This window comes from Serinus canaria, chromosome 1A, assembly GCF_022539315.1.
Source record: "Serinus canaria isolate serCan28SL12 chromosome 1A, serCan2020, whole genome shotgun sequence".
Classification (NCBI taxonomy): Eukaryota; Metazoa; Chordata; class Aves; order Passeriformes; family Fringillidae; genus Serinus; species Serinus canaria.
The window spans coordinates 48,177,548-48,197,908 of record NC_066314.1 but is presented as its reverse complement, the minus strand read 5'-3'; the positions used below and the strand labels follow the sequence as shown (position 1 = coordinate 48,197,908).

Below are 20,361 nucleotides of genomic sequence, written 5' to 3'. Positions count from 1 at the left end.
GCTCACAAGGCCACAGTTATTCTGAACCCTCTGATATCAGTGTGTGAAGTCTCCAGTTGTCTGAGTTGGATGTCTTGATTTCTCCATGTGACACCAGGTTGTAAAAATGTGTCTTCAGCCTTTAATTCTGAATGTTTGGTTTGTTTTTTGTTTTTTAAGGCTGATAGCATCATAAGTTACAGAAGGCAAATGGGGCTGGTGATAGTAATAGCCAGCTTGTCTGTGCTTTGGTGTACTCTCAGATATCAACTGACTTTGGGAGCTGTGATTGTTAATGAACTTGAAAGCTTTGCTCAGAAAGTTATGGTTTTGAGGATGTCCTTGCTTTCAAAACTCTCTGGAGTTTTGAGACTGCCTCAGAGGGATAAGGCTATCTTACAGGAAAACACAGCTTGTTTTCTTAAGGGACTAATTCTCACTGTCAGGACTTCACTAAGCCTTGAAAACCTGCTGTCAATTTGAGGAGACAGTGATGATGGGGAATAGTTCTGAAAGTGTGTTTGCTGACTCCTTATGCTTTTCTTCTTCCCTTTCCCTTCAGCTTAACTTGCACATAAGATCTTACTAGCCTGAAGGAGAGGGAGGAAGGCTTTGGGTCTTACCTGTCCTGATTTTGGCAGCAACTGCTTCGTTTGTCACCATAGGTGTATTCATTGTGGTCGAGACATGGCAGTAGGAAGGAAGGCTTTTAGTTCTGCTTGATCATTACACAGTTTGTTTTTCTGCCATGTGTAGAGGTTCTTTTCATTGCTCTCTAATGAATTACTGCTGTGTGATTATGATTGTTGCTTATGTGTGGAGGAGGGAGGCTGTCCTCAAGTGAATTCACTTGTGCATATCGGATGTCTGAAGTGGCAGGTTCTTTAGTGAATTTTGTATTCCTTTTCCTGTCACTTGAGTTTGATCCTTATTTTGTAAATGCAAACTGGAGGCTATTATAATGGATTGAAGGTTGCTACAGCCTGAAAAAGAAAAGTGTGACTAACTGCAGGTAATCTCAGAGCATGTTGGCTACTTCTAGTGCAGGTTGAAGAAGCTGGGTGAGCAGAAACAAGGTGTTTCTGCTAAGGGAGGATGCTTTGAGAAAAAATGTAGAAGTGATTGGAAACAGGCCTACCATGGAGTTATGTTCTTCTTTAAATGCAGGAAAATGCTTTGAATCAATGAGCATCAAGGAGACTGGACAATGTCTAGTCAAATGCTAATGTGAGTTGAAGCAACAGCTCTTTAAAGTATTTTTATGCCATTGTTTTTGAGTTATGGCTTCTTGAATATCCTGCCTGAGTAATAGTGAGAACTTGGTAATCTTAAGAAAAATCTCCGGTTTTTCTGGTCTTCTCTGTCTAATTCTTTTGGTCCTAGAAAGCCAAATTTCCTATGGAAAATAAATAGGAATGCAAGGAATGGAAAAAAATGTCCGAGAACAGACAACTTTATTGGCAAGATTGCTTCTTGTTCTTTAGGTTCTGGGTGTTCCAAGAGAACCAATGATATATTCTGGTGTGCTAGAACTGTTGAATATGCATATGGCTTGTATGAAACATGAATGTATTTCCCCTGTGGGTGAATGGTTCAGTAGATATGTTTTGTTTGCAGAATTTCTACCTGTCCTCTCTTTTGACCTCTAGTACTGCAAAAGAATTGGTGTGACTGTGAGGTGTTACCTATGATTCTGGTGTATTCTTAAATTGAAAATGTTTCTGTACTGATAATGCAGACATGCATTGTTATGCCTGTCTGGAGACAAGCCATGGGAGTGCTAGCAGTTGGATAGGATGATTTTGGGATAAATTGTGCTGATATGAATGAAGATGGTATTTGTCTCCATTTGGAGTCTGCACAAGTGCAGGGAGGAGAACTCAAGTCTGGAAGAATTATGTAGTCCATGGTACAAATTTGTGAAATTTGTAGAATTCACAAAGGTGAAATGAGAAATCTGTTGAAAATATTTTGTAAAGAAATAATCAGGCCACTTCCATCCAGTCAGATCTCAAAGGTTGTGAAGTTGGCTTTGTTGTGTTTGCAGGAACTGTCTAGTTGAAAAGGTAGTGTTGTGTGATGGGTGAATCTGTGAACATGAAGGAGCAGTGTTGCTTTGCAGCCGGCTCATGGCTGTGATCGCTCTTGCTTCTCTGAAGTATAAATTTGCCTTATACATTGAGAACTTAAACTGTCTTACTTGAACACTGTACCATTTTAATTCCTAGATGGGAATGATGAGCAATCCCAGCCCTTATGGTCAGCCCTATAGTCAAAATACTGGGCAGCAGATTGGAGCCAGTGGACTTGGCCCTCAGATGCAGAATAAAGCTGGACTGCAGAATAGCTTACCACAGTTTCCAATGGACAAGAAGCCAGTTCCTGGGGCAGGAATGCCGAACATGGTAAGTAAAATGAAATGTGTAGTGATAAAATGTTGTGGTAGAGAGGAGCGATATGCTCTGGTCTTGCCATGTTGTAAGATTTTGCAGCTGTATTACCCAGGGTGAATATGTGCTTGGAATCCACACAGAACACACTTGTTTCAACCCTTAGGAGTGATATGATGGAGAGGGCTGAGTTGTGCTTTCTGTGTGGATAAACTGCATCTCCACTTTTTAGCCTTCAAACCCTGTTAACAGGGAAAATGGAATGGAGTTCCTTAGCTGAAATGAGCTTTGCAACCTGTTTGGACATCTCTGCTCTCCTGTCCCATCCTTTCTTTTGCTGTTGCTGTGTTGGGCCCCTTCTCCTCAGAGTATCTCTGTCTGGAGAGTTGTTTTCCTGCTTGTACTCATTGTTCTCCTGCTTTTGGTAGAGAGGTGTCCCTTTTCAAACAGGTGTTACCTGTGATAGGACTTAGAAACCCCATCTGTGAGTTCATTCTTGTGAATTACAGGAACATGCACAGTAGTCCTGGTGCTGGAGGTGTTTCCCTGGCAACTGTAATAGCCTTGGTACCTTTCCCTTTTGCCCCCACTCTTATTTCAGCAGGACTTAAGGAAAGGGGAAGTAAGAATGGTGGGAAAAGTGGATGACCCAAGCTTGTAAAGCCAGTGCCTCACCACGTGCCTTAATGTTAGGTTCCCTGGCTTGAGCTTAAAGCTGATGCCTCATTTTCAAAGTTTAAATTGGTTAGGGGTATGACATGCAACATGTCTTATATAAATTTAGGAAACAAATTCATTTTTCTGAATATAGCTTGTGTTTCTCCCTGCTTAAAATTTCACTCCCACACGCCCTCTGGGAGGGCACATCTATTGATCTTACTAACTGTTGCTGAAAAACCATTTCCAGTTAACTTTAGTACCTTTAAATTAAGAAGAGCTCCATCCTGTGAGTTTTATTTAATGTTTTTTTAAGTTGAGCATGAAACATTGGAAGACAAGCAAACCAGTTGGTTGTATGAATCAATAAAAAAGTAGCCAAAACTTGGTCAGAGCCCCAGCTGTCAAGTTTGCATTCAGTGCAGAGCATACAACTTTTGAAGCTGGTACCCAGCTGAATGTAGGAACTTAAAGTGGTTACTGTCTCAGCTGTCGTTTAGAATGCCAGGCTGCAAACAAGGCAGTTAGGGTGATACCAGAACATGCACAGACCCTGGGAGCCTGACTAATTGGTGAAGTCACCTTGTCAAATGAAAGGTTAATACTAGTACTCAAGAGCTATAGGGGAACTGGGGTTTAGAAATACAGGTAGCTGGGGTCTAAAGATCTGGAGATCTCCAGAGACATCCTGTAGAACCTGAGGAGTCAATTAGAAACTAAAATCTGTTAAACTGTAGTGATACAAGCAACATAGAGTACCTGAGCCTCTCTTATTTGAGTATTCCTCAAATGTCACCTGAAAGGAATACAAAGAGTTCTGAACAAATAAACAGAAGCAGAGAAGACAAACTAGATGTTGCTATACCTGACATTAGCTCTGTAGTGTTCATTATCCTGAAGCTGTGTTTCATCTCTAGCAGAGACTAGGAGATGCTTGTTTTGAATGCTTATGTGCAAGTTTGTTGATGGAAAAAGGTTAAAAGCTTCCCAAAACTTGACTTTTATTCTCCTTTTCTAGGAGCAGTCAACTTGAGATACCTTCTGCTGTGAGGGAGAACCCTGTTCATTCTAAAATGTGCTTGCTTCCATTAATGCAAGAATTGTGGATGCAACTTTTAGCATCCAAAATGAGATTTGAGATCCAAATGCTATTAATATTTTCTGCTTGGTCTAGCGCTGCAAAGTAACCTGTGAGCATGTGCAAAGGTCTGCTGGCTATTGATAAGGCAAGAGCTAGGACTAATAGAGTGATATGAGGAGGAAATTGTGGCTGGCAAGAGAATTGCTAGGACTGTTGCTAAGAGGTGATTTTAATGAGTCCTCCAGAACTACACATAAGTGGGCTGTTACCTTAATCAGAGAATGTGGTAGTAGTTGTTTCTCTTACGGGACTTTCTCTTATATTGCTGTTTACTTGCTAAACGAATTATTTTGAAAAATAGATTTATTTCCAGGAATTTCTTTTTCACCTTCAGGGTCAGCAGCAGGCTCCCCAGGTGCAGCAAGCTGGGATGGGGCCAGCAGCTTCTCAAGGAATGGGGTCTGGAGCACCGACAGCAGATCCGGAAAAGCGCAAACTCATTCAGCAGCAGCTCGTTCTCCTCTTGCACGCTCACAAGTGTCAGCGCCGAGAGCAGGCCAATGGGGAGGTGCGGCAGTGCAACCTCCCACACTGCCGCACCATGAAGAATGTCTTGAACCACATGACACACTGTCAGGCTGGCAAATCTTGCCAGGGTAAGTGGGGGAGTGGTTATGTAAATGTGGTCAACGTTTTTGGGAAGAGAAAGGCTCCTAGAGAGAGGTGGACTAGTGGGTGACTTGGGAAATAAGTTAAAGAAATTCTGTCTTATTTGCTTAAGACAGGGAATTGTAAGCAACTTCTAAACCTCTAAAGTTTAGGCAAATTAGAGGGGAGAAGATACAACAAAGAGATGAATAAAAATCTTTTGCCTAACTTCATAACTCATGGTAAAATCTTTTTGATTCTGCCTCTTTTAAAAGGTAGACATAAACCAGGAATCTGCAAATAGGAGTTTACCTGTCTTCCTTAAACTGAAGAGATGAATCTTGAGCAATACCAAGCCATGAATTTGACTGCCACTGACACATGCAACCTCTCTCTGTCCTACTAAAATGTAATCTCCCTTTTCAATAGCCTTGGCTCATCTGGATTGTACCAGTTGTTGAGATCTCAGTTGCTTGGCACAGTCTACCTGATACCTGAGCTAGATGGAGTTATCCTTCGAGCCACAGTGATACAGGCTTGGGTGTATCACATGGGGTTTTCAAGTAGGCTTTGGTTGAGCCAATAGTACTAGAAGAAATCTGGCTACATTTTCAGGGCTAGTTAGTGCTGAACTACTTCAAATAATACTTTGACTTCTGTTGATATAGGTGTGTGCCCTGAGAGAAAATGCTGCTCTCTATCCAGTTTGTGATGACCATGTGGAAGTACTGGGAGCAGTTTGTAAATGCTTTTCATTTCTTCTCTTTGTCAGTGGCACATTGTGCATCTTCCCGACAAATCATCTCACACTGGAAGAATTGTACAAGACACGATTGTCCTGTATGTTTGCCTCTCAAAAATGCTGGGGACAAAAGAAATCAGCAATGTAAGTCTACTGGGGAATTTTGTGTGTTGAATAAACTGTAGAATGCATGTTGGGAGTTAAACTTTCTTGCACCCAGATGGTAGTGGTGATGCTCTCAAACCTGGGATCATGTTAATGGGATTTTTCTCTTGTTTCTCTCAGTATTTTTCTGGCTCTGTTTGCTAGTGTTTATGAAAGCTTTCTAGCTTTATTGTATTTTTCCATCAAGAACAAAGGTAAGGGTAAGGATGAACAAATCATAGTTCTCTCAACCAAATGGTTGGCTTTTCATTGCTGCTTCTTCCAGCTGGACAGTTTCTGGAGACAGATGTGTGCACGCACGTTGTGTCATTTCAGCCCTGATACTTGGTTCTGTCTTCATTCTTTGCATCAGATGTCATTTCCCCTTTTGTGTCCCCTTAGTCTCCCTGACAAAATGTTTGGCAAGATTTTTGTCATTGTGTTATCTGTATGGGTTTTTTTTCCTCCCTACTTTAATGTTACTGTAGCCTCTTCTCATGACTAATGTGAGCTATTTCTTGGTTTAAGAAAACTAAAAAAAACCCAAAAAGGGCAGAAAAGGTGTTGCAATGGCTGGTGGAAAACTGTATTTACAGTTCTGCCTTTAACCTCTGTGACATGCTGTGCCTCTGTTTTTGCTTTGAAGCAAGCAGATGTGTCCTAAATACTTAAGAGTGGGATTTCCTCTGAGCAGCCTAAAGGGAAAACAGAATGTTGGATTGGCTGGTTGGTTCAGAACTTGTCTCTCTGTTTCGTGACAGGTTTTTCATATCTATTCCCTGCATGCTTCCAGAAGATGTTTTAGTTCTGAGCAGGCAGTGCACTCTGTCTGTCCCTGTATTGGTGGGCCTCTCTGGCTGCCTTCTGCTCTCCCCTCTAACTCGGTATGTCTCTCGCAGCGCTGCTGGGCGGAGCTGCCGTGGGACTTGCCAATACCGGCTCTGTGGGCGTGGGGCAGCAGACAACGCCCAGCATTAACACGACCAGTCAGATAGACCCCAGCTCCATCGAGAGAGCCTATGCAGCCCTCGGACTGACCTATCAAGGGAACCAGATGCAGACACAACCCCAGGCTCAAGTGAAGAATCAGCAACAGGGACAGTCACCCCAGAGCCTGCGCCCTATGAATCCTATGAGTAAGTTTATCTCTTAGTGTTAAAATGCAAACTACAGGCAACTTCCCCATGCTACATCTAATGCAAATTTTTGCAACCTACTAGCTTAATACTACTAGATAATTTGCAAAAGGTAGGGCTTTGCAATGTTTTAGACTCAAAATAGCAACTTACTCAGTGGAACATTAGAGGGCCCAGGTGCCCTTCTCCTGGAAAACAAGTTCTATGGAAAAACTAGTTTCCTTGTAAAAATGATAATTTTTCAAGGCTTTTTTTTTTCTTTATAATTGTATTGTAATGCAAGTTTCAGACTATTGGGGAGTTTTTAATAGGATATGCAGGCGTTGGAGTGCTAGCATTCAGGGGTACGTCCCTGTTTCCGAGTGCATCATTTTACATTTCTCTCTCAAATATGTAAAGTTTGTTTAAAAAATGAAAAAAATAGTAAATAACTGACATCCTCCCTGAATCCTATCATGTGATCTCACATAGCTCTAAATTGTCGAAGTGGCTTATAGCAGCATTGTAGGGCTAGATAACAATTAAAATTCAAAGTGCAGTTAATCAGAACATGGCTATCAATGGTGTCAAATGAAGTCATCTTTAACCACCAAATCTAAGTTTGATAGTTTGAGATTACATCACAGGAGTTTTTCTCACTCTTAGCTGTTTGCTTGAGTTGCATAAGTAGATGTGGCTTTTTTAGCGGAAAAGAGGAAAGAAGAGCTGGTAGTGATTTATCACAAGCTTGAATGGGATTGTAGTGATCGTGCCTGTGTGGCCCGTGAGAAGCTTGTGTACAGAATGGTGCAGAAACACACAAACTGCAGCCTGCAGCCAACTGCTACTCTGCTCTGCAAAGGGAATGCTGCTCCTGAGTTACTCAGGAAAAGGCTGCTGGGTAGAGTAGACTTGACTGGCCCTCACAGATTGCATGTGACTTGCTAAAACTTTACCTTCTAGTGAGTGAAAACAGAGTAAAGGGCAAGGGTCCTGAGAGCTTAGTCTTAAAGCAATTAGGCACAACAGAAAATCATGTTATTTTCATCTTACAGTCTTTTCTGAAGCCAAATTATTCTTATTCTTTTATGTATGTAATTACTTACAGACAGTGTTTCGCCTGTGCATTCCTTGCAGAACAGTGGACATTTTGTGCAATTGCTAAGAAAATCCAATGAAATGGGATTGAAAAAGCTCTTGGAGCGTGAAGAACCGCAACTTAATGTAAAAAGGACAAGCATGGAGGGTGTAGATGTTTGACTGCTGCTTCCTTATTAGGAGTGGGTAGCTAAGGAGGGAATTACAACAGGTGAGATAGGAATTACCAGGTCATGGCCTTCAGGACAACAGGGCTAGTTTAGGAGAAATAGCAGGATTTGTTGACGACTGGTATGTGAAAAGATGCAGTCCTAAGTAGCTCAAACAAATGGTGGGTTTTGACAGTTGAAAAAGGAAGAGTTAAGGTAAAGGTTGACTGTTGTCTTGCACGCCAGTGTGCTTTCAGATGGCAAAGTGGATTTGGGAAGAAGAAAAGGACTAAAGGAAAGGAGATTTGGAACAGATTTATGAAAAGTTGGTTAAGTACTTGGTTGTGATATTAGGGGTATGTATTAGGCTCGATATACTTAAATTCAGTGGGCTTCTCTTGTGTGCAGTGTGTAATTTTGCTTGAAATACAGATTCTGTAGGATTCAAATGTCCTAAATACACGTGAAGCTTGGTAATAGTTTTCATGCTACTTGCAGTCTCACAAAATTATCTGTTTTGAAGCTCCAGACAGAAATATACTGCATTTTTCTTTACTAGTTTAGAGGTAACTGTAGTGTGTGAAGAAAACAGGCAATTTTTATGGTGATTAAGATATGATTCAGAAAACCAGATTTTGTTACGCAACAAATTAGAGATGTTTCCTGCAAAGGATTGTCAGATTTTCCTTCTTACAAGCATTTGAGTTAGTTGTAGGATCATTAAGTTATGGAGTGGGTGAAAAGGGACTTTGTCTGATGTAGGTGGTAGCTGATGTTTTAAGTTTTTGAAGCCTTTGTGAATATCCTAAGATTCTGAATGAAAAAATACCTGACTGCTTCTAAACAAAAAAGCAGAAGTGGTTGGACTCTTTTATCAGAGAGTCACAGGAAAGGATTCTGGAACATAATATTTGCAGCCAAATGAAATCACTTTTTTGTTGATAAGTTCAGGAAGATGTGCAGAGGAGTCATGGGGTTGATGCTTCACTTGGAGGTCACTAGTGTTGTGCCTTGGGCTTTTTCTAAGTTTGTAAAAGAAAGGGGGGTGAAGAGAGCAATGGGTAATTAAATTCCCTTCACAAAAGTCCAAGTACTTGAAAGTCTAAACCCTTGTTATTGCTGAACAGTTACTGATTTTGTGTGGTAAATGGGCTCTTCATTTTTTCTGTATTCTTCTGTTTTCTAGGTGCAAATCCAATGGGAGTGAATGGAGGAGTAGGGGTTCAACCTCCTAATCTGTTGCCTGACTCAATGTTACATTCAACCATGAATTCTCAAAAGTAAGTTTGAATGCTTTGTACCCCAGTGGTTTTGTTTTGATCTCATGGCATTTCTTGCATAAACAGTGGAGTAAATGCCATTGATGGCTATCTCTCCCTTTGGATTTCATAGCTTTTGTTGCAGTTTTCCAAATCTTTGGGTAGAACAGCATGTACTCTTTCACTGCGTTGTTTGGTGTGTGCGTGCAACTATTTCTGCAGTTTGTCCATTGATTAGGGAATGGCTGAACTAGCACTTTGTCCTAACATTATTCTAAAAGATGCTATGACTGTAACATGATTAAGCTGGGGCTAGACTTTTGCACTCAATTCTTGCTCTGTTTTTGCAGCCCCATGATGAGTGAAAGCGCCAACGTTGCCAGTTTGGGAGCCATGCCAACAGCTCAACCATCGAATACCGGAATTCGAAAGCAGTGGCATGAGGACATTACTCAGGATCTCCGAAACCACCTTGTTCATAAATTGTGAGTAGCTAATATCAAAACAATCTCCTGTTAGGTGAGCTGCTGCCCCAGAGGTGTATTGGAGGCAGAGGGGTTGCAGAAGGAAGCCTGACTTGCAGAACTAGAGGTCCAAGGAGTGAGTTTTGTCAGGATGCATGGAGAAGGGGAAGTAGAAGCTGAAAGATGGAGCTGCATCCACTGGCTTGTGGCTGTTGTCTTGGAAGTTTCCCACTCCATGCTCAAGCCATCTACAAACATCTACTGCCCCTGAAAGAAGTAGCAGTAGCTGCAGTCTGTCAGTGCATTTGCTTTCTGCTTTGTGTTCAAACCACTGGGGTTAATGCCGGTCTGGGAACAGATAATATTTATATTGTTTGTCTCCTAAATATTTTTTCCTTTAATATTTTTTTTCTTCCCACTCAGAGTCCAAGCCATATTTCCTACTCCTGACCCTGCAGCACTGAAGGATCGACGTATGGAGAATCTGGTGGCATATGCTCGGAAAGTGGAAGGGGATATGTACGAATCAGCAAATAGCAGGGTGAGGTGCCATCCCCTGTTGTCTAGTTCTGTGTATTTCTACCTTGATCCTGTGCTGACTGGGGAGGGAGAGGAATGAAAGCACAGATGGGACTTCCAAGCTGAGGAAACAAGTGTTTAGGGGCTGCTGGATGGGGTCTAGGAACCAACCAGTTGAAGGCTGCTGCCTGGGTGTGCCAGGAGTTGAGATGTGCAGTGCCTGAAACTTGTCACAGTCCCCTAAAGGCCGTGTTGAAGCTCTTCACTGTGATTGTCCCAGAGAAATGTTGGACACAAGAAGATAAATATCTGGTGTTGGTCTAATAATTGAGAGCAGTGCCCTTAGCATTGCCCCTTTTCCCCCTCCTATCTGACAGTCCCTGCAAAGGGGAAAACCTCCTCCCACCCCAAACCAAAATGTGTGTCTGTAAGGCTGCTTTGCAAGTTTGAATCATTGACACCAGTTGCCTTTTCTTAATGTGTGTCTCATCTCCTTTCTTGGCTTTTGTTCTTCCCCAACAGGCAGAGTACTATCACTTGCTAGCAGAGAAGATCTACAAGATTCAGAAGGAGTTGGAGGAGAAACGAAGAACCAGGTTGCAGAAGCAAAATATGATCCCAAATGCTCCAGGCATGCCACAAGCTCCTATGAATCAAGGGCCCAATATGGGACAGCCACAGCCAGGAATGTCTGCAAGTAAGAACCTTTGGGTTACTGATCAGCAGGTGTAGGAAATCCTGTACTGTCATTTTAGTAGTCTGGTGACTATTTAGCTGTTCGTAGATACCTGACTTGTTTGTGAGCTACTGTTCATTGTGTACCCTGATAACAAGCTTCAAATTTGTCCCCAGTTTCTGAAAGCTGTCTCTAATCTAAGAGGATATTTCTGTCACTGGAATGTACTTCTGTTTTCAAGGAAGTTCTTGAGTTTGCCTTGCCCTTTGAGGACTCTTTAATAATGTTTAGTTACTGTATCTACTTACTGTCTTTATACATGAGTTTTAATGTGTAATTCTCACTAAAATGTTTGGTGGATAAATTCTGGTATTCTTCTGAATAACACTATCTTATTTCATTGTCTTTTTTTACAGATGGTCCTCTTCCTGACCCAACCCTGATACGTGCCAATGTGCCAAACCAGATGATGAATCGCATGCAGGCACAGCCAGGTAAATATTTGAAGAAAATTTGCTACTTTTAAATTTTTTAAAATTAATTTTAAAAGATTTTTAAAGGAATCTTGGATTTGGACAGCTCTTGCTGAAGCATAGGAGACCTTGTATCGTGCAGTTTTTACATTTGGTTAAGAAAATAGCTATCTATATTGCATAATTCTTACATAACTATTTAATAAATATAAACCACTATCTCTAGTAGCATTTTGTCATGGGATTTTGAGCTGCACATTAGCTGCTTGCTTTGTTCAATAAAGAGCTTGATACTTTTGGAATTTTTCATTGTGTGTGCATAGGGTGGTGGGATCAGACAAGCATGGTGAGGCCAACCAGCTCAGGTGAGGACATGTTGGTGGCAGAGGGAATGTGGTGAAAATTATTGCTCAGAAAAAGGGCAGAAGCTTTGTTACAAATTCAAGATGTGTTATAGCCAACATGCAAAGTACTTGAAGTTAAGATAGAATTGGAGATTCAATAAATGGATTTCTAATATGTAATTCAATAATTCAACTTTCTGTGGAAAGTTGATCCTCAGCAGCAGGTGTGACAATCAGTATTTGTTGTGTTACAGTAGTTCTCAAACTTAATGAGTTTTAATAACAGTGGAAACAGATGTCTTGAGGGGGGAAAAGCTGGTCTGTATTCTGAAAGAGTAGGTAGCTGGATCACTATATTTAAAATTATTCCATGTAGCTAGTTTATAGAAGGCAATATTTGATTGAAAGCTGGTTGCTAGAAAGCAAAATTAAAGAAACAGCATTTCTTCTCCAAATGTTGAATGGTGCCTAAAGAAGATTTCAGGTCTTTGTTTACATGTGGTTTTTTGGCACAAATTCACAGGAATGAATCAGTTTGGGCAGATGAACATGCAGCTGTCACCGATGGGACCCCGACAAACCCCTCCTCTTCAGCACCCTGGACAGCTAAGTCAGGCCGGGGCCATGAACCAGGTCAGTGAGCCTTCCCTCCAGGGTTGAGTTCACAGGTTTGCTTCTCTTGCCTGTGGTTTCCATAAAAGCAATAAATAAAAGAAATTTGAAAATAAATCAAGCATCACTTCTTCATTCTCTTGGCCCTTTGGTTTCTGTCTTTTTGCTTCTCCTCTAAGATCTGCCTTATATTGCCTAAAAATTAAGTTGAAATGGCTTTTTGTAGCATTCCTACAACAAGGAGCCAAAATAAATCTTAAGTCACAGTCCCAATCTGAAATCAATATCCTTTTTCTTAGCTTTTAAAGAAATCATCATAAATTCTGTCTTTTGGGAGGTGCTGTAAGCAGGCTTTTCACGTTGTATCCTACGGATAAGTGGCAAGCATCAACTTCTGCAACAAGAAAAATGGTTTTATTTTTTTGTTTTGTTTTGTTGTTTTCTCTTTTTTTGGAAAATGTTATGAAGGTGTATACACGTTGTGTGAAATGAGTTGCTTTCTTTTCCACCAGATGGGATTTCCTTCACGTATGCAGCAGCCAGGAGTTGGCCAGCCTTCTGGTCAGAATCAATTTCTACAACAGACTCAATTCCCTGCTTCTTCCCCGGGAATGAACACAGCGAGCCTGCCTATGACTCAGCCTGGCAATCAGACACCAGTATCTCAAGTAAGTTTCTGATTTCTTGACGTGGCGTCAGTGACCTTTGTCATAAACTGGTTATGATTGTTCAGTTTGTAGTAATGGAGAACAACTTGTTTCCTTGAGAGACTTTTGGAATTACGATCAACCAAATTCATTTATTGAGACTTTTCATTTTCCTGGTGTAGCACTGGGAATGGCAAGGGTGAAATATTGTTGACTTGTTCTCAGGCTTAAATTTAGGTGTTAGAGAGGAATTGTTTTAGGTTTGTTTTTATGGAGCAAAGAAGAATTGTGACTCAGGATGCAGTAGTTAAGATTCTCTTGCTGAACAGCGAAACAGCAGAGCCTGAGAAATTAAGAGGTGTCAGAATTAGTCATAAAAAGGAATGTCTATCCAGGCCTGTGTGTTCCTGGCTTTGGGGATTAAGAGGGGTATCACTACTGAAGATCTGAACTTACAGTCTAGCAGTTTCCTTTCTGTCCTCTCCCTCTCCCTTTTCAGCAAGAACCTTTCAGGCCAGGAAGAAGTAGGGAACGTCAGTTTGCTTCTCATTGATGCTTCTTCCTAGTTTGCAGGCAAGATTATTGTGGAGTTACAGTTTTTTATCTTGACCAATACAATTTTTTTGTAATTTTATAATGGTAGAGTTACAGATGTACTTATTTGTGATGATGAGTTCAGTTTCTAGTCTTGAGGGTGGAGGCATGGGCACGCTAAGTGTATTTGAATGCAGTTTTCCACTGTGGTGCATTTTCCCATATTCAGGATGTACAAATCTCCAGTTTTAGAAAGAAATGTTTTGCGAACCGGGAGAGTAGGTGTGCCATTCTTTATGTGTGTCAGCAAGTATAACCTATTCTATTGAAACTTCTCGGAGTTGAATAAATTATAAAACAGCCTTATGTTTGTGTAGAACAAAATAAATCTAGTAGACCATTTCTGCTTTTGAAAGAGGTTTTAAAAGTGAAGTAGATATTTTGTCACGTTTTTAAAGTAAGCTGTGGTAAGCAGACATTTGACAGTAATTTCTCTTCCTTGTCTATTCCAAGTCACTGCAAATGTGTACCTGTTTTCCCACAGGCACAAATGACCAGCGCTTCCTGTCCTGTGAACTCTCCTGCAATGGCTCCAGGTTCTCAAGGGAGCCATATTCACTGCCCACCTCTTCCACAGCCTCCCATGCACCAAAATTCTCCTTCTCCGGTACCCAGCCGAACACCAACACCTCACCACACGCCCCCAGGCTTGGGATCACAGCAACAGCAGGCGGCCACTGCTGCCCCCACACCTGCTCCTCAGGCAATGCCGCCTGGGCCGCAGCCCCAAACTATGCACCCCCCTCAAAGGCAGACTCCAACGCCTCCACAGGCACAGCTGCCTCCACAAGTGCAGCCTCCAGTTCCAGTTACCCCTTCTGCAGAGCAACAGCAGCAGCCCTTGTCACAGCAGAGCACGACTGCTTCTGTTCCCACACCAACAGCACCGCTGCAACCTCAGCACCCTACAACACCTGTAAGGAAATACTTTAATTGTGCTTTCCCTGCAAATGTTTGTGTGTAAGGTTTCTTTATCAGTTGTGTGCTCCTGGCATGTTTAATATTAAAATAGGGTTTTTTTTGTATTTGGGAAGAAAACTTTTTCCATCGAGACAAGTCTGTAGATCATCTGCTGTTTCCAGAGAGGAAGTATTTTACAGAATTCTTGTACGTGTTTTGAAATTCACTTTGAAACATGGGTGAGGTTTTTGGTTACTTATACATATGCATAATACTTATACAATAAGGGAAACCATGCTATTTTCTGTAGACAAGACCTTCTAGTGCATGCCTCTGATACAAGTTTTCCAGTAGCTGAGGTTGTGGGACCACTGTATTCTTCAGGGAAAACAAATAGGACTAGAGTGCTTTTCAACACAGTGGAAATGTAGCATAGGTGAAACGTAGATTAGAAAAGGAAAATAGGTTTGTTAGAAGCCTGTTTGTAATGTGTTTTGTTCCCTCAGCTTTCACAGCCAGCTGTGAGCATTGATGGGCAGGTATCCAACCCCCCATCCACCAGCAGCACAGAGGTGAACTCTCAGCAGACTGTTCCAGAACAGCAGCAACCACCCTTGCAGGAAGTGAAAATGGAGATTAAAACAGATGAAGGGGAACCAGAACAAACAGAGATGCAAATGGAGGAGAAATCTGAGGTGAGATTGTTGACCAGATGTTGAGTATAATACCTTAATCTAGTGCTGCTTTCTGTCATTCCTTTCAGAATTCACTAAGAGCTGTAGGTGCTACCTGCTGCTGTTGCTGCAGTTTTGATTGTTGTCTTTTGTCTTATTCCTAAAGAAGGGTCTGTTTTCTTGTGAAATTGTGGTAGTAGAAGTCAGTGGCCCCAGAAAGGACCATTATAATGTGGTTGCTATGAAGCTTTGCTTTGGTAAATGCCAGTGTGAGGATGCACTTGGGCCAGTCCACAGCTGTTAAAATAGATACTAGGATGAGGGGAAATGGCTTCAGGTTGTGCCAGGGGAGGTTTAGACTGGATATTAGGAAAAGTTGCTTCACTGAAAGGGTTATCAAGCATTGGAACAGGCTGCCCAGGGAAGTGGTTGAGTCACCATTTCATGGAGTTACTTAAATGATGTGTAGAGGTGGCACTTTAGGATGTGGCATAGCAGTGGACTGGGCAGTGCCACATTAATATAGGACTTAATCTTAAAGGTCTTTTCCAACCTAAATGATTCTATATGTACATGATGGGCTGCTTTACTGGGCTTTGACAGCTTGTCACTGAGGACGGCCAGGAGTGTGGCTGCCAGTCACATCATCCTGGCAGCTCTGCTGTATGAGAGGCTGTTAAAACTGCCTGAAGAGGTACCCGTGTGTCTACTTGCACTCAGAACTCATTAGCAGCTCGTCAATGCTGCTAAGCAGTGTTTAAAGATGCATTCCAACAAATTTGCTCAAGTTTTAGGCGAGTTTTGACTACAAAGGAGCTAGAAGAGTGGGTGGGCAGCATGACAGATAGGTTTAAAGGACAGAAATGTGGATTGGTGGCCAGGAGATTTAAGTGACAGGCTCCAAACTGCTTTCCAGGCTAAAGCAGAACCAGTCGTGGAGGAATGTAAACCAGACCCAATGGAGCAAGAAGAGAAGAAACCTGAAATTAAGACTGAAGTACCAGAGGGGGAAGAAAGACCTACCACTCCAGCAACTCAGTCTTCTCCAGCAGCTGGGCAGTCTAAGAAAAAAAGTAAGCAGAAAGACTGTTTTTACTTAAATGCACTGCATCTCCCTAGAGAAATCTCTGCAGAGGAAAAAAACCTGGGCTTTCCTTTTTGGTACTTAGTGGATTATGTGGTACTTATATGGATTGTTCCTTGTGGCTTTTGGACAAAAATATCTAATAATACATGTGCTTATAATTGGCTTTGGGCAAGTTCTTTAAGCCTTTAGAATTAGACACTAAGCCTTGGTAAAATTGTCAATACAATGGAGATTTGAAATACTCAGTTACAGATTCTGTAGACAGTTTTTTTTCTCAGGGCCTCCAAGAAGGGATATATTTGGAATGAGAACCATCTCTACTCATCAATGTTATCTTATGATCGCCTTTTCTTCAGGTGATCATCCTAATATCCTCCTGGGGATTCAGTGTTGCAGAGGATAAACAAGCCATGCTTAAGTACCATAAACCCATTGTCTGTCTGTCTTTTTCCACAGACATGACATTTTCTAGCAGGTTTCTTCCTTCCAGCTGTTTCTGCTATCTTTCTAACGTTGATTGTTTTCCAAAGTTTTCAAGCCAGAAGAGTTGCGGCAGGCACTTATGCCAACACTGGAGGCACTTTACCGTCAGGATCCGGAGTCTCTTCCATTTCGACAGCCTGTGGATCCCCAGCTACTAGGAATTCCTGTGAGTGTCTTAGCAAGATCATTTCCTGGTTTTAATTCAAAACTACTGTATTCCGACATAGCTGTTTGAGAACAGCTTACATCTGTCTTCTTAACATCTTCACATTGATGTGTTCGGGGAGGTTTAACTTAGGCAGTGGAGAAGACAAGGTGTGACTTAGGGAAGTTTGTTTGGTTCTGTGTTACTTTTACTAAAAAAGCAGATATAGCATTCATTGTAATGATTTACCAACAGAACCCCAGTGCTGTGTGGCATTTTTATGGTTGTTGCTACATGTTGTAATGCTCTGATTGCTGAATTTCATAGCTGTTTCTCATCATGTATAAATCTTTCCTGAAGATGTGGGAAATTAGGCAGATAAAACCCACTTAAAAATGTCCATTAATGATTGTTATTTGTTATAGGAAAGGAAGCAACAATTTAAATTAGAGCTTTGTTTATGTTATATTTTCTGCTTGTTTTAGAATTGTCTTGAGAAGACAGCTATCATTCAAGTATCTGTGTTTTTAAGCTCTCTGAATTGACCACACAAGTTTACAATATATAAACAAATACATAGTTGGAGAAGTCCTTTTTAGGTGCTTCAGGTGATTTTTTTTTTTTTTTTTTGCCTGAAAGAGTTTTTATTTGCTATTGGTGTAGGGTTTTTTTTAAGGCAGATGCTGCAAAATTTCAAGGCCTGCTGCATTACAAGCATTTATATACTTGCTAGTATTTTTAACAAGCTTTCAACTGACTGTCATTCTGCTGGCTTTTGTAGATTTTGCACCATAATCAATGGTGGATTGGAAAAGGGCATTCTTTAGAGGACACAAGTTTTATCATAGAATAAAGTTATTTATTTTTGGTAGGTTTTCTGGGCTACTGAAACAGTTGCTTTATATTAATGTTCTTGTGTAAGTCTTTGGATCACTATGGCTGCAAAAACATTGGCATTTTCTACTATTTGTAATACTTGTTTTGCTGATTAAAATTAGAGTGACTTGATTTCATTAGTTGTGAATGAGCAACAGCACCCGAGAAATAAAGGAATAATGAAAAGAAAGCACTATGGTATTACTTAGGGATTGCATTCTGTGTGTCACAAGCAGTTTGACAATCAAGTCAGGGAGGAACCTGTTTTTCTTGATGAGAATTTATATGTTGAGAATGCACATGCTGTCCTGTTACAACATAGTTCTCTAGGAGGGTTTTGATGTGCTGTGTTTTCTTGCAGGATTATTTTGACATAGTGAAGAACCCCATGGATCTTTCTACCATCAAGAGGAAGCTGGACACAGGACAGTATCAGGAACCATGGCAGTATGTAGATGACATCTGGCTCATGTTCAATAATGCCTGGTTGTATAACCGCAAAACATCCCGGGTGTACAAGTACTGTTCCAAACTGGCAGAGGTGTTTGAGCAAGAAATTGACCCAGTTATGCAGAGCCTTGGTTATTGCTGTGGAAGAAAGGTAAGAAAGTAAATATCTTTAGTCTGTTTCTTGCTTCCTTGAATTGAAGGGCTAAAATATAGCAGTTGCAGTTATCAGTTATGGTATGTCACACATTTCTGAAGTTTTCCAGGATTTAGCAATCCTGAATAATCTGAATTTGAGCATTTTGTGGATCTTCTAATTCTGTTTAGTCCTTAAATAATGTATTTGTTTGTAAACCCTTGGAGGAAAAAAAGTCAGCAACATAAGGCTTATTTTGTTTAGGACAAACTTTTGCTATTGCAAATTAAACAGGTGTGGTTTTATTCCTTCAGAAGTTCTGTATTTCACTGTATGTTGAAATTGTTTTACTTGTTTTGACGTGCTTTCTGTCTTTGGAGAAGAGTTAACTTGAGAATAACAGCCCACTCAAGGTCTTTTGTGACTAGCACTTTGTACACTTTGCTGTACAGATAGATCTGTGCACAGAGTAAGGTGGAAGTGTTCACTGTCTGGGTCACACTTGCTTCCCATGGAGAGCAAGTGAAAATGTGTGAGTACTAAGGTGACCCATTCTCTTTCAGTTGGAGTTCTCGCCACAGACTTTGTGTTGCTATGGCAAACAGCTATGCACGATCCCTCGAGATGCCACTTACTACAGTTACCAGAACAGGTAAGGAAAACTCAGCTGGTGCAGTTTTGTGCATGCTGCAGTCAATCTGTTATAGGCATGCATGTATTTACATAGACACCCTCTCTATATGTGTACACCTTTATGTTTTAATATAAAATTTTTTGCTGGAAGTGCTCTTGAATAGTTTGCCTTGTGTGCTAATAATTATTTCTTTGAGCAAAAGCTCACTGCAGGCTTTGCTCTTCCCTCTTTAGTTTGCAGAAATGTGATGTCTTACTACATTTTGATCCTGCATTTAATTAAATCTTCAATTACCTAAAAATCATATATACAACTCTGTTGCTTTTACTTCCTACTGTGCAGCAGTATTTTTCATGCAGAACACTGAGTAGGCTATGCAGAAGGTGTATTAATGCTCATAATACATACTGGTTTTGGCAAGACTTTGGTTTTTCTTGTGATTTTAATGCAGAGGAGCAAACTTACTTCTGTATTGCACATCTTAACTGGAAGATCTGCATATTCAGATCTTCAGCAAATTGATGCTTGCTTTTTCTCTCAGAGTTTCTTAAAGGGAATTTTCTTGGCAGTAGCTATTGGTAGCTCTGTAAAATGCTGTCCCTTCTACAGCTCTTTTGAGTATCCTTTTTTACTTGCGGTTTATTAAAGCATTTAAACTTACTTGACTTCTGAAAGAAGGTTTCTTGCTGGTCATCTCTGGGGAAGTGAGCCAGGAAGAAAGAGGCAAACACATGCTTTAACTTTGCCATATTCCCTTGCCTGTGTTCAGAATGAACCTGTTAGAGCAGAGAACTGCTTAACTCCATGATCCATCAATTTATTTAGTTCCTGCTCTCTGTTCATTCCAAAACTTCAAACAAACAAAAAAAAAACCAAAAAAAAAAACAGCCCCCAAACAAACCAGAATTACAAAAACATGAAGGATTTTACCTGAAAGCCAAAATTTTCCAAGAATTGTAGTTTCCTTAACTACTGGTCAGATGAAAGTAATTAAAGATTATACAAGTTACATCTTAACCTTTTAAAACTTCATAAAGGTTTATAGCAGCAAATGGTGGTTTTTAAGCTTCTCCTACTTCTTTAGTCCTATAATACCCCACAGTAGCTATTGTAGTTTTAGACATGCATGTAGTGTAGAGCTTGTCATGTCATGTCAGTATCTTCTGCTTATGTTTGTCCATAGGCAAGTACTAGATGAACCAAAAGACTATTGCTAAGAAGTCTGACATTTGACATGCTTGCAAATGTTAGAAGGGGATGTTTGCATTGTAACAGGTGCCTATGTGTGACTTGTAGATTGCATCGTATATACAGATGCATATATCTATAGATTGAAATGTATAATGCCAGAAGTACTGTTCTCTGCATTATCTCAAATGAAAACTAGG

The 20,361-nt window shown here is 40.8% G+C and overlaps 1 protein-coding gene across 1 annotated transcript in view; it reads left to right on the top strand.

Moving 5' to 3' along the window:
* EP300 (E1A binding protein p300) overlaps positions 1-20,361 on the top strand; it is a 62,094-nt gene that overhangs the window by 23,256 nt on the left and 18,477 nt on the right. The window contains exons 3-19 of the mRNA XM_009086534.4: positions 2,208-2,384; positions 4,502-4,763; positions 5,528-5,641; positions 6,541-6,777; positions 9,190-9,283; positions 9,613-9,747; positions 10,150-10,267; positions 10,768-10,942; positions 11,338-11,415; positions 12,262-12,371; positions 12,863-13,018; positions 14,076-14,507; positions 14,998-15,186; positions 16,082-16,238; positions 16,783-16,901; positions 18,118-18,357; positions 18,903-18,991. Of these exons, the coding sequence (XP_009084782.1) occupies positions 2,208-2,384; positions 4,502-4,763; positions 5,528-5,641; positions 6,541-6,777; positions 9,190-9,283; positions 9,613-9,747; positions 10,150-10,267; positions 10,768-10,942; positions 11,338-11,415; positions 12,262-12,371; positions 12,863-13,018; positions 14,076-14,507; positions 14,998-15,186; positions 16,082-16,238; positions 16,783-16,901; positions 18,118-18,357; positions 18,903-18,991 (2,882 nt within the window). The remainder of the gene's footprint in view (positions 1-2,207; positions 2,385-4,501; positions 4,764-5,527; positions 5,642-6,540; positions 6,778-9,189; positions 9,284-9,612; positions 9,748-10,149; positions 10,268-10,767; positions 10,943-11,337; positions 11,416-12,261; positions 12,372-12,862; positions 13,019-14,075; positions 14,508-14,997; positions 15,187-16,081; positions 16,239-16,782; positions 16,902-18,117; positions 18,358-18,902; positions 18,992-20,361) is intronic.